Below are 12,108 nucleotides of genomic sequence, written 5' to 3'. Positions count from 1 at the left end.
CATTATTCTTTCAGAAGGAGAGAAGAAATCTAGGAAATTAGAGGGTGGAGGGGGAGGGAATGGGGAGAGGTTGGACAAGGGGCATAAAACATAATTACGGTTTGTAACAATATATATGCTAGTAATACTGATTTAATCAACATATCTCATTGTTCAACCCCCAAAATATGTATAATCGATTTTGATTCAATAAATAAAATAAATTATTTTAAAAAATGTATTCAAGTCTTGAGCTGAAGGAAATTGGGGCTACAGTTCAGAACCCCCCAGTTTCAGGCCTACTTTGATGATAGAAAATTTTCTAATGTCCAAGTAATTTTCTGCTGTTATTCAGCTCTATCTATGACTGTATGCTATTGGCTGCCTTTCTAAGCATTTCGATGGAGGAAAATTCACATTTTGCCCCACCTGAGCCCAGTTCTGAGAGGGTTCTTGGCAGGTGCGTGTGTGCACATGTGTGTGTGCACACACCCGTTCTCAGCTGCTCCACCTCTCTGGCTGTTCTGTCTGACTTGTGTCTTCCAGGGCTCACTGGGCCAGAATCTCCAGGGGACTAGGGCTGGCCCCTATATCCCCACTTGTGGGCATGAGAAGGAGCAGGCAGAGGCAACAGAGAGTACTGGCTTTACTAATCCATTGATCAGACATATTCTAGATCGTTACAGTCATTTTTCTGCTTTATTCTAACAATTACTAAGAGAGGTAGTTAAAATTGTCCACAATGATTACGGATATATCTCTTTTTATTTTTGTCCACTTTTTCAATTTTTTTTTTTTTGCCAGCTGGCCAGTACAGGGATCTGAACCTGTAACCTTGGTGTTATCAGCACCACATCCCAACCAACTGAGTGACCTGGCCAGCCCCAAATCATTATGTTTAAAGTGTACAATTCAGTGGTTTTTAATATACTCACAAAGTTATGCAACCATTACCACGACCTAATTCCAGAACATTTTCATCATATCAGAAAAGAAACCCTACCCATTAGTAGTCATTCCCCTCTTCCCTCCCCCACCCTGGCTACCACTAATCTATTTATTGTCTTTATGAATTTGCCTATTCTGGACATATATCTGTCTATTTAAAAAATATATACTTTAAGGCTAAATTATTAGGTGCACACAAATTGAAAATCATTTTATCTTTCTGGAGAACTGAACTTTTTAACATTCTGAAGTAACCCTCTAGTAATGCTTTTGCCGTAAAGTCTATTTTTCTGACATTCATATAGCTACACTACTGTTCTTTTGGTCAGTGTTCGTATGGTGTATCTTTTCCCAGCCTTTTACTATCAACCTTTATAATAGATGTCTCTTATAAACAACATGTAGTTGTACTTTTTAAAGCCAATCTGATCATCATTGTCTTTTAACTAGAACATTTAGTCCATTTACATTTAATGTAACCTCTGATATAACTGATTTAAATCTCCCATCCTAGGGCTGGCCCGTGGCTCACTCGGGAAAGTGTGATGCTGATAACACCAAGGCCTCGGATCCCACATAGGGATGGCCGGTTCGCTCACTGGCTGAGCGTGGTGCTGACAACACCAAGTCAAGGGTTAAGATCCCCTTACCGGTCATCTTTTTTAAAAAAAATAAAAAATATAAATAAATAAATAAATAAATAAATCTCCCATCCTATAATCCACCTCCTTTTTGTGCTTCCTATTTGTCACACTTGCTCTATGTTTTTGTTTTTCTCCTGTTTCTTGCCTTTGAGAAACTGAGTGTACCAGTACACCACATTCTTCCATCCCTGCCCCTTTTGGTGTGGCAGAAGGGTGATTCAAGCCAATATCATGTCTCCCTGCCTGAGTCCAGAACATGGCACAGTCCAGAATGCCAGGCACAGAGCAGGCACTCCATCAGTGATAAATGAGAGAAAGGGTGACTGAAAGAACACAGCAGTAGCTGTCTGTCTGGAATTGTAAGCTCCTGGGCACTGGAATACCCACAGTGGCCCAATCTGTGGGCCTAGGAATGACTCCCACCTCCTCCCCAGCCAGAACCATGTTCCCATTAGCCCTAGGTTGAGAGGTCCCAGAGAGATATAAGCCTTCTTTCATGGGGTGGATCAGTGGATCTGAGTTCTAGTCCTAACTCTGCCACTAACTTGCTGTGTGACCTTGGGCAAATCACTCCCCATCTCTTAGCCTAAGTTTTTCTCATCTGTTCAATAAGGAGATTGACCTAGAGAACAACAGCTCATAGTAATAACAGTTAACGATTGCTGAGTGTTTTTTATGTACCAGGGACGATTCTAAGCAGTCTACATTAACAACTCATTTAATCCTCACAACAACCTTTTGAGAGAGTGTGATATTTTCATATTTATGTATTGGTTTTTGTCCACGGTACCTGGCTCATGCTACTCTCTGATCTTCTCCTGCCCTCCTTCCACCTGCTTGTTTTTCTCCTTGGGGCAGGAAACTCTGGGACCTACCTTAGCTGACTATGTCATAAGACCCTCATTTTAGGAGGGATCCCGCCCCAAGCCCAGGAGGAAGGAATGCTACACAGAGAGGCCAAGAAGAATCTGAACAAACTGGCCGTGCTGGGTTTCCCCACCCAGACTGTTAGTGTTAGATCAGACCCTTTTTGTCCAATCACATTTGTACATGGTTGTCCATGCTTCAATCATGCCTCTCCAATGAAGTCTCCATCAAAGACCCAAGACACAGGGTTCAGGGAACTTCTGGACAGCAGAACTCATCCACATGCTGGGAAGGTGGTGCATCCCAACTCCATGGGAACAAAAACTTCGCACTCAGGACCCTTCCAGATCTTACCCTATGTATCTCTTCATCTAGCTGTTTCTTTTTTTTTTTTTTTTTAAAAGATGACCGGTAAGGGGATCTTAACCCTTGACTTGGTGTTGTCAGCACCACGCTCAGCCAGTGAGCGAACCGGCCATCCCTATATGGGATCCGAACCCGGGGCCTTGGTGTTATCAGCACCGCACTCTACCGAGTGAGCCACGGGCCGGCCCTTCATCTAGCTGTTTCTTTGTATCCTTTAAAATGTCCTTTGTAGGCTGGCCAGTTAACTTAGAATGCAGCCTTATAACGCTAAGGTCATGGGTTTGGATCCCCATACTGGCCAGCCACAAAAAAAATAAGTAAATAAATAAAAATAAAATGTCCTTTGTAATAAACATAAGTAAGTGTTTCCCTGAGTTCTGTGGGCCACTCTAATGAACTAAAAAAACCCAAGGAAGGGGCTCTGGGAACCCTGATTTACAGCTGGTCTGAAATTCCACAGGCCTGGGCTCACGACTTGCATCTGAAGTGGGAGGCAGTCTTGGGGACTGTGCCCTCACCCAATGGGATCTGATGCTATCTTCAGGTAGGTAGTGTGAGAGTTAAATTGGAGGACACCTAGCTAATGTCTACTGAATAACTGCTGGCTTGCTTACCACTGGGGAGAAATCTCCACACATCTGGTCACAGAAGTCAGAAGTCATGTTATGTGTTACGTGTTGTGCTGTGAGAGTGTAGAAGAAAGACTGTATTTTTCCCACTTACTCACTCGCTCTTACTCCAATAGGGAGGTATGATCATTTCTTCCATTTTTACATGGGGGGCAACTTAGACATACAAAGGTCAAGCGTCTTGATCAAAGTCACACAGCAGGTAAGCGGTGGGGTCAGGATTCAAACCCGGGCAATCTGGCTCTAGAAACAATGCATATAACCACTAAAACTTTTATTTTCATTGCACTAATTGCATCTCAACAAAGGAAATCCAAGGAAAAGAGAATTCCAGACCTGGATCAAACTTTTTCTTCTTTCTTGGTTCCTACAGTCCTCACCAGTGTGATACTTTATTCACACAAAGTTGTAACCACAAGTTGTGAAGTTCAGACCCTACACAAGTCCATCCCCTGTCCCACCAAACATGAGTAGGGGGGCTTGTATGGGGACCAAGGGAGTTTTCTCAAACTAAAGAGATGGCTCTGAGATTCCTTGGGGTGAAGTACAGGAGGCTCTGATTTAGAGAGAGGGCAGCTGCTGGACAGTACACAGCAGATGCAGCCCAAGGGGCCCAGACCAAATCCCACTGTCCATCCTTGTTTCCCCAGCACCAGCAGAGGACCTGGCAAGAAGGTTCTAGGTAACTGTTCATAGGATGGACAACGGTGGAGAGGCTCCAGCACCATTCAGATCTAGGTTGCCATCTTGGGTTGCTCACTGGTAAACATTTGCCTGTGACAAGAGCCTCAAATCTCTTCCCAGCAGACATGGAATAAAATCCAAACCTTGGCTTCTAAGGGGCTGCATGATCTGACCCCTGCTGATCCCTCTGACCTTATCTCTAACCACCTTTGACCTCGACCATCTTCTCCTGTTACATGGGCCTTCTTGGTTTCCTTCAAGTTCTCGTGCCCCAGGGCCTTTGCACTTGCTTTCCCACAAAGTATTTTCAGGGGTCACTCTGTCACTTCATTATGGCTCAAATGTGACCTCCTTGATAACTGGACCTACAGAACCCCCTCCCAGGTCACTATCTCATGCCCCTGTTTAGCTCTTCCATAGCACTGGTCACCAGCTGGAACTATGCCATCTACTTATTTGTTTACATAGTGATCACCTATCTCCTATGCACCAGGAGAGGAGAGAGGTGATCACTATGTAAACAAATAAATGGACAACATAAGCTCCATGAGGGCAGGGTCTTTGTCGTGTCCCACGTGGATTCCCCAGGGCCTAAAAGAGAGCCTATCATATAGAATGGAATCGATAGCCATTTGTGGAATGAACCTCTGCGTTATCATCTGTAAATCAAGGCTACGCGATTTCTGTCCAGAAGTTATGCTGCAAATCCACACAACAGTAGGAGCCAAAATGCTCTGGAAATAAGACAGCACCACACAAACTGTTATCCTGATGGTTACTGATGGCGTGGGTGGCGAGAACAGAAGCAGCCCTCTCCTCACTTCCATGCTGACCCCTCTCTTACCTTCGTGCTTCTGAAACTCCTCCTCAGAGAAGTTGACATCCTTGTGGGAGAGGTTGGTCAGGAGCTGCTTGTTTTCCTCTTGCAGCTGGGCTATCTGGGTAAGCAGATCCTGTGCCTCCCCTCGCCACACGTCCTCCACCAGCTCCAGCTCCTGCCAAAGCGAGGGGACAGCAGGCGGTCACAGCCTGCCCAGAGCAGCAGCCTCACCCACCCCAACCCTCGGGAGCAGCTCAGGTTGCTGGGGCTTTGGGCTGTCCTCTTCCCCAGGAGAACCAGGCATCAGGCAGGTGGGTAGACAAGGCCACCATTAACTCCTGTGGCACCTTAGTAAGAGAGAGAAGGCGCTCTTCCTCTGGGCAGACACCTGCATTTATGCTATGAGGACCTGGCCCGAGGACAACCCTGAAGCTGGCACTGCACTTTTAGCTGCCTCCAGAGAAGAGAGAGTGGATGAGCAGCCCCAGGTTATGGGGGTCCTAACACTGCCAACTGCCTCTGGGAGGGTCATGTCCCCAATCTTCAGACAGACAGTCAGGACAAACCTCTCTCCAAGGGAGAAAGAGGCTGCACAGGCTCTGGGGATGCTCAGGCTGACAGGGCCACCCTCGCCCAGACTGTCTTGGCTGTCTAATGCAGACATTTCTTCAAGGGGTCTTGACTGCACAGGCTCTGGGGATGCTCAGGCTGACAGGGCCACCCTCGCCCAGACTGTCTTGGCTGGCTAATGCAGGCATCTCTTCAAGGGGTCTTGTGTAACTCATGTAACCCCTCTGAGCCTCAGTTTTCCTCAGCTGGGGAACCAAAACAAAAACGCTCACAAGGTAGATGTGAAGATAAATAAGATCAGCCTATTATTTTTTCCTTTTTGTCTTTTTTTCGTGACCGGTAACGGTCTGGGGAACCAAAACAAAAACGCTCACAAGGTAGATGTGAAGATAAATAAGATCAGCCTATTTTTTTTTCCTTTTTGTCTTTTTTTCGTGACCGGTAACGGGATCTCAACCCTCAGTGTTGCGCCCATACCGCGACCGGCAATGGGATCGCAACCCTCGGTGTCACGCCTGCACCACATTCAACCAGTGAGCGGACCGGTCTCTATATGGGATCCGAACCCTCGACGGGAGCGCCACTGGGCCGGCCCAGATCAGCCTATTAACATTATTTTGTGAATGGCTATCAACAAAGAAACAGATGCTAGTAAGTTTGGCAAAGACATGAAGAAATTGAAACCTTCGAATGTTGCTGATGAGGATGTGAAATAGTGCAGCCATTCTGGAAAACAGTCTGGCAGTTCCTCAAAATGTTAGACACACAGTTACCATATGACCCAGCAATTCCACTCCTAGGATCTGTCCAAGACATGAAAACATACATCCACACAAAACTGTGTGCACATGAATATTCACAACAGCATTATTCTTAGCAGCCAAAAGCCGGAAACCCATGTGTCCATCCACTGATGAATGTGTAAATAAAATGCAGTCTATCTACACGATGGAATATTATCCAGACATATAAAGGGATAAGTGGTGAAAACGCTACAACATGAGTGAACCTTGAAAACATCATGCTAAGAAAAGAGGCCAGACACAAAAGGCCACATAGTATGATTCCATTTACATGAAATGCCCAGAGTAGGCAATTCCATAAAGGCAAAAGGCAGACTGGTGCTGTCCAGGGTACAGTACCGTGGGGGAAATAAGGAGCCGTTAGTTAACAGTCATTAGTGGCTACAGGTTTTCTTGGGGGAGGTAATGAAAATGGAAAATCGGTTGTGGTGATGGTTGCATAACTCTGTGACTATACTAAAAACCAGTGAATTGTACACTTCAAATGGATGAACTGTACAGTATCTGAATTATACTCAATAAAGCTGTTACCAAAAAAAGGTACCTTGTAAAATCGTAAACTAGCTCACAATGCATTATGGCTGTTGCCTGCATAAAACTACTCTGTGACTATACTAAAAACCAGTGAATTGTACACTTCAAATGGATGAACTGTACAGTATTTGAATTATACTCAATAAAGCTGTTACCAAAAAAAGGTACCTTGTAAAATCGTAAACTAGCTCACAATGCATTATGGCTGTTGCCTGCATAAAACCGTGGTTTAAGGCATGGATACCAGAGCCTGTCAACCCGAGCTTGAATCCTGTTTCTGCCACTTACTAGCTGATCTTGGGAAAGTTATTCAACCTTTAAGTGCTCCAGAAATGAGGAAAATAGTATCTACCTCTAAGGATTGTTGCGAGCATTAAATGGTTACTATACATAAAGCTCTTGGAATTGTGTCTGGCACCAGAAAGTGCTAATGGGATGGGTGCTGATCTCTGTTCCTCCTACAATTCAACACTAGCCGGCCAGGTGGCCGGATGTTCAGCATCACCTCCGTTCATCTTCTAAATAAGTCCCTAAATCCCACCTCCTTTGTCAGGAAGCCTGCTGCACTGGGGAAATGGGAGGTAATAACTAAGTATTTGTGCAGCTGGTTCAAGGTCACTGGGGGAGATGAAGGCCAGGGTTGGGGGTAGAAGTAGTCATAGGACAGTGGAGTGAGCCTGCGACCTTCCCACACATAGGTGTGGCCTGAAAGCAGACTCAAGCTCTTCCAGCCCATTCCTCTCTGCTCCCACCTTGCACAGGCTAGGCATGCAGAGGGCTTGGTGAGCAGCAGTCAAGTGTATTTGGCTGGGGTAGGCAGAACAACAGTCCCTAAAGATGTCCACATCCTGATTCCTGAAACCTGACAATGAGTTACCTTACACAGCAAGAGACTTTGCAGATGTGATTAAGTTAAAGATCTTGAGATGGGGAGATGATCCTGGATTACCTGGGTGAGTCTACGTAATCACAGGGTCCTTATGAGAGGGAGGCCGGAGGGTCAGGGTTACAGACAATGTGGCAACAGAAGCAGAGGTCAGAGTTAGAGAGATTTGAAGATGCTACACTGCTGGCTTTGAAGATGGAAGAAGAGGCCACAAGCCAAGGAATGCGGACTGTGTCCAGAAACTGGAAAAGGCAAAGAAATGGATTCTCCTCTAGAGCCTCCCAAAGGAATGGAGCCTTCCTGACATCCTGATTTTAACCCAGTGAGATGCATTTCTGACTTTTGACCTCCAGAACTTTATCCAGTATTATCCATATTGATGTTAACTGTATGTATCCATAATATTGTGTTACACTCTTTCCATATGTATCCATAATATTGTATTACGCAGTACGGTAATACATTTCTGCTGTTTTGAGCTTCTAAGATTGTGGTAATTTCTTACAGCAGCCACAAGAGATGAATACAGTCTTTAACCCTCAGTTCTCTTCCTTAATGACCTGAAGTTGATGTTGAGGGAGTTGGTTCTTGCCTCTGAGCTGACCATGGAGTATTTGATCCTGCCTCCATACCAGCTGAAAGTATCTCCCAGAAAGTCAGCCATGGTTAATCATCTCCTTTCCTTCTCTCGGCACCAATACTCCTCAAACTTGCTCCAGCCTCTAAGACCCAGCCCCTCCATGGCCTCATCTCCCAGCCTCTTCCTCACTCATTCTGCTCCAGCCACACTGGCCTTCTTTGTGTTCCCTGAACATGCCAAGCACATTCCTACCTCAGGACCTTTGCACATGCCGTGTCTTCTGCCTAGAATGCCTCTCCCCAGATCTTTCTGAGGCTGGTTTCTAGACTTCATTCAGATCTCGGCTCAGATGTTACCTCCTCAGGGAAGCCTTCCTGATTGCCCCATCTATGAGACCCCCACCTTAACCAGTCCCTTTCATACCTCCATTTTATTTTCTTCACGGCACTTATCATAAGCTGATATTTAAAAAACTATCTCCTCATGCTAGAATTGCACCATCCCATAGAATAGCCACTAGCCACATGTGGCTAGTGAGCACTTAAAATGTGGCTGGTCTGAACTGAAATGTGCACTAAGGGTTAAATACGCACCAGATTTCAAAGACGTAGTAGGAAAAAAAGAATGCAAAATATCTCATTAATAATTTTTTACACTGATTACATGTTGAAAGGAAAATATTTTGGATTTACTGGATTCTATAAGATATATTAAAGTTAACCCCACCTGTTTATTTTCATTAACATGGAAAGCCACATTATATTTCTTTTTTTGTTTGTTTTCTTTTTCTTCTTCACATTATATCTCTATGGGACGGCACTGCACTAAAAACATCAGGCCCATGAGGGCCAAGACTTAATCTGTCATGGTCACTGCTGTCTCCCCAGTGCCCAGAACAGCATGTAGTAGGTGCTCAATAAATATATCTGTTGGATGAATGAATGAACAACACATGCTGTTTATGTTATATGCAACTGTACCTGCACAGCCACTGCTTTCTAAAGTCTATCTGTGTGTTTTCCCTGTCTTCCCTATCACCTGCCTGCTGCCTGACAAGAGGAACCAGCTTTGCTTTTCTTGGCATTGCCCACATCACTCAGGACGGTGCAGTGCACACTGTGGCCCATCAACGGGGCTGCAGACTGAGTAACGGGATAGAACATGATGTGACTGTGGCCTGGGATGAGTGATGAGCAGAACTGACTGAGTCTACGTGTCTGTCGGAAGGAGGAACAGGTAGAAGAGAGGGTGCATGCTTTACCTGCCTTACTGCAGCCATATTTGCTGAGAGAGAGGGAGGGAAGGAAGGAAAAAAGAAAAGGAGGGAAAGAACGAGAGAGGGAGAGAGGGAGAGATGGAGCAGGGAAGGGAAGGATGCAAGGAAGGAAGGACAGATGGGCAAGACCAAGGACATGCTAAGAAGATTTTCGTGGAAATATCACCTTGAAGAGCCATCAGGGATGAGAGATCACCCTCACTGTTCACAAACAAGCCCTGGCCCTGCATAAGTGCGTGTTCCCGTCCTGGCTGATAGTGTTCCAGAAGCAACAAGTGCGGCTGGCAAATTCCATCCGACTTCAGGCCCAGTGGCCTCTGACAAGGGCGTCTCCCAGCCTGGCCATGGCAGAACTAAATAGCCAGGGGTAGGGACACAGGTGCCAGGACTTCTGTGTGACCATAACCCTTTAGTCCCTGTTAATGAGAGGCCGCCACATGAGAGGATTTTGAAGGTCCCTTCCCTCCCTGACTCTAGGAGAGATGGAGGCATCTGGGGTAGAAGTAGAGGTGTATGTGGTGGAAGTTGGAGGAGCCCCAATATCAGCCTGTGAGCACCTCAGTGAAAGTCTCTTTAGGCTTAAAAATAATAGTTAACATTTATAATACCCTTGCTATGGGAGGCTCTGTTCTGAGCACTTTACATATATTAACTCCTTTAATCCTCACCATAAACCTACAAGTGGGTACTATTATTATCCAGTTTTATAGCTGAGTAAACCAAGGCACAAAGAGGCTAGGTGACTTGCCCAGTGTCACAGAGCCTGCAGGTGATATGAAACCAGACTGTCTAGCTCCAAAGTCCCTGCTTCCTAGAAATCTTGAAACTAATTATAGGATTTTGGCATTTTCAAGCTCAGAGTGTGACCTTGGAAATGCTGCCTGATTCTTGGGAGTTTGAGTTTCATTCCTGACTCCAAGGCATAGGGACCTATGAGGACAAACACAAACTGGCAATACTGCTGTTAACTACGAACGGATTCCCTCAGGTTAAGGCTGCAGACTCAGCTTCAGCCATTTTCCTTGAAAACACACAGATCCATCAAAGTACACAATTGGTGATGGTGCGCCAGGTTCAGAGAGGCTGGTTGTATTTCCTGAGGCCACATAGCAAGCCAGAGCATACTCAGTCACCCTGATCCCTCAAGGAAAGGTGTTTCCTCCCATTCTCAGTCTGAGGGGTCTGCCAGGAGCGTCCCTGGGCTGAGGTTAGGGCAGGAAACCACATGTCTCCCACTTCCTTTTCCCCAGGCACCTCATCTGTCTGGACTTCCAGCCCAGTGGGGAGGCCCCGATTCAGAGAAACTCCTGTACCCAGAGCAGAGGCTTGGCCTTAATGCTGCCCCAAATCATCTTCTTCCCCCGGTGCAAACAGGGTGGGGAAGAGACATAGAATTACTTTCACTGGGGCTGGGACTCGCTCACCACTGACTTGGGACAAATTACTCCCCCAACTCTGACCCTTGGTTTTCTCATCTGTAAAGTGAAGATAATTCCTACCTCACAGGGTTCTGTGAGGATTAAAGATAAAATCAAGGGGGGGGGGAGCACCTCAGGGCACAGATTAATAAATTAGGGGAACCCTGGGAAGAAAGTTGCAAACATAAATCCAGAGACTGGGCGTCATTAAGCTCAGTGGCTGGAGGTCACATCCCCTTTGCTCTGAGGGGCTCTGGGGTGGGATGAAAAAAGGGGCCTGGTGTCATATCTTCTTGGGTAATACTGAAGGGCAGGGGGCTTATTTCATTTCTGGAAAAGAATAATAACATCGAAGCACTTTACCTATATCATACTTTTTAATTCTTATAAGGTGGGTCCTATTATGATCACCATTTGACAGGTGAGGACATAAAGCACGGAGAGATTAAGTAACTTACCCAAAGTCACACAGCTATTAAACGGTAAAGGTGGGAATGGAACTCAGGTCTGATTCCAGAGAACTGCTCTTAATCTCTCGGGTGGTATATGCCAAGTGCCCCTGGCTGGGCAAAAGAGGGCCAAGGGCCTCCCTCCCTCATCCGGTCTGGTCTCCTCCGGTCTAGTCCCTGTATACACACACGTGTGCACCCATAGGTGCCCAAAGCTGAAGGGCCCGTGGGTCCCGGCAGCCCCATTGCCCGGACGGGCAGACTGAGGCCGCTGCCCACCTTCTGGTGCTTTCGCTCCTTCTCGATGCGGTCCATCCTCTCCAAGCGCAGACGGTCCAGCTCGAGGCGCAGCTCGTCCAGCTCGGGCGCGACGTGGTGGCGGCTGACCAACACCTCCAGGATCTCCAGGACGCGCACGACCTTGGGCATGAGGCGCGCGATGGCCTCGCAGCCGTGCTGGTCGATGACCCGCTCGAACTCGTGGCCCACCAGCGACGCGATGTCGTACACGTCCATGACGGTCAGCTCGGCCACGTTCTTCTCCAGCGCCGACTCGGCCGCCAGCGCCGACCCCCGCTCCTCCTCCATGGCCCCTCTCCCGGCCTCTCCCCCACCCCGCAAACTAGTGCAACTCCCAAACTTGCCGCTGTCGAGG

General features: G+C 46.7%; 1 protein-coding gene across 1 annotated transcript in view; it reads right to left on the bottom strand.

Moving 5' to 3' along the window:
• RILPL1 (Rab interacting lysosomal protein-like 1) overlaps positions 1–12,102 on the bottom strand; it is a 48,988-nt gene extending 36,886 nt beyond the window's left edge. Inside the window, exons 1-2 of the mRNA XM_008591370.1 lie at positions 11,733–12,102; positions 4,962–5,112 (exon numbers count right to left, since the gene is read on the bottom strand). Coding sequence (XP_008589592.1) covers positions 4,962–5,112; positions 11,733–12,041 — 460 coding nt within the window. The 5' untranslated portion in view covers positions 12,042–12,102. The remainder of the gene's footprint in view (positions 1–4,961; positions 5,113–11,732) is intronic.
• Positions 12,103–12,108: the final 6 nt, after the last annotated feature.

Source organism: Galeopterus variegatus, unplaced genomic scaffold (genome assembly GCF_000696425.1).
Source record: "Galeopterus variegatus unplaced genomic scaffold, G_variegatus-3.0.2 Scaffold147, whole genome shotgun sequence".
NCBI classification, from domain to species: Eukaryota; Metazoa; Chordata; class Mammalia; order Dermoptera; family Cynocephalidae; genus Galeopterus; species Galeopterus variegatus.
This window is presented reverse-complemented; position numbering and strand designations above follow the sequence as displayed.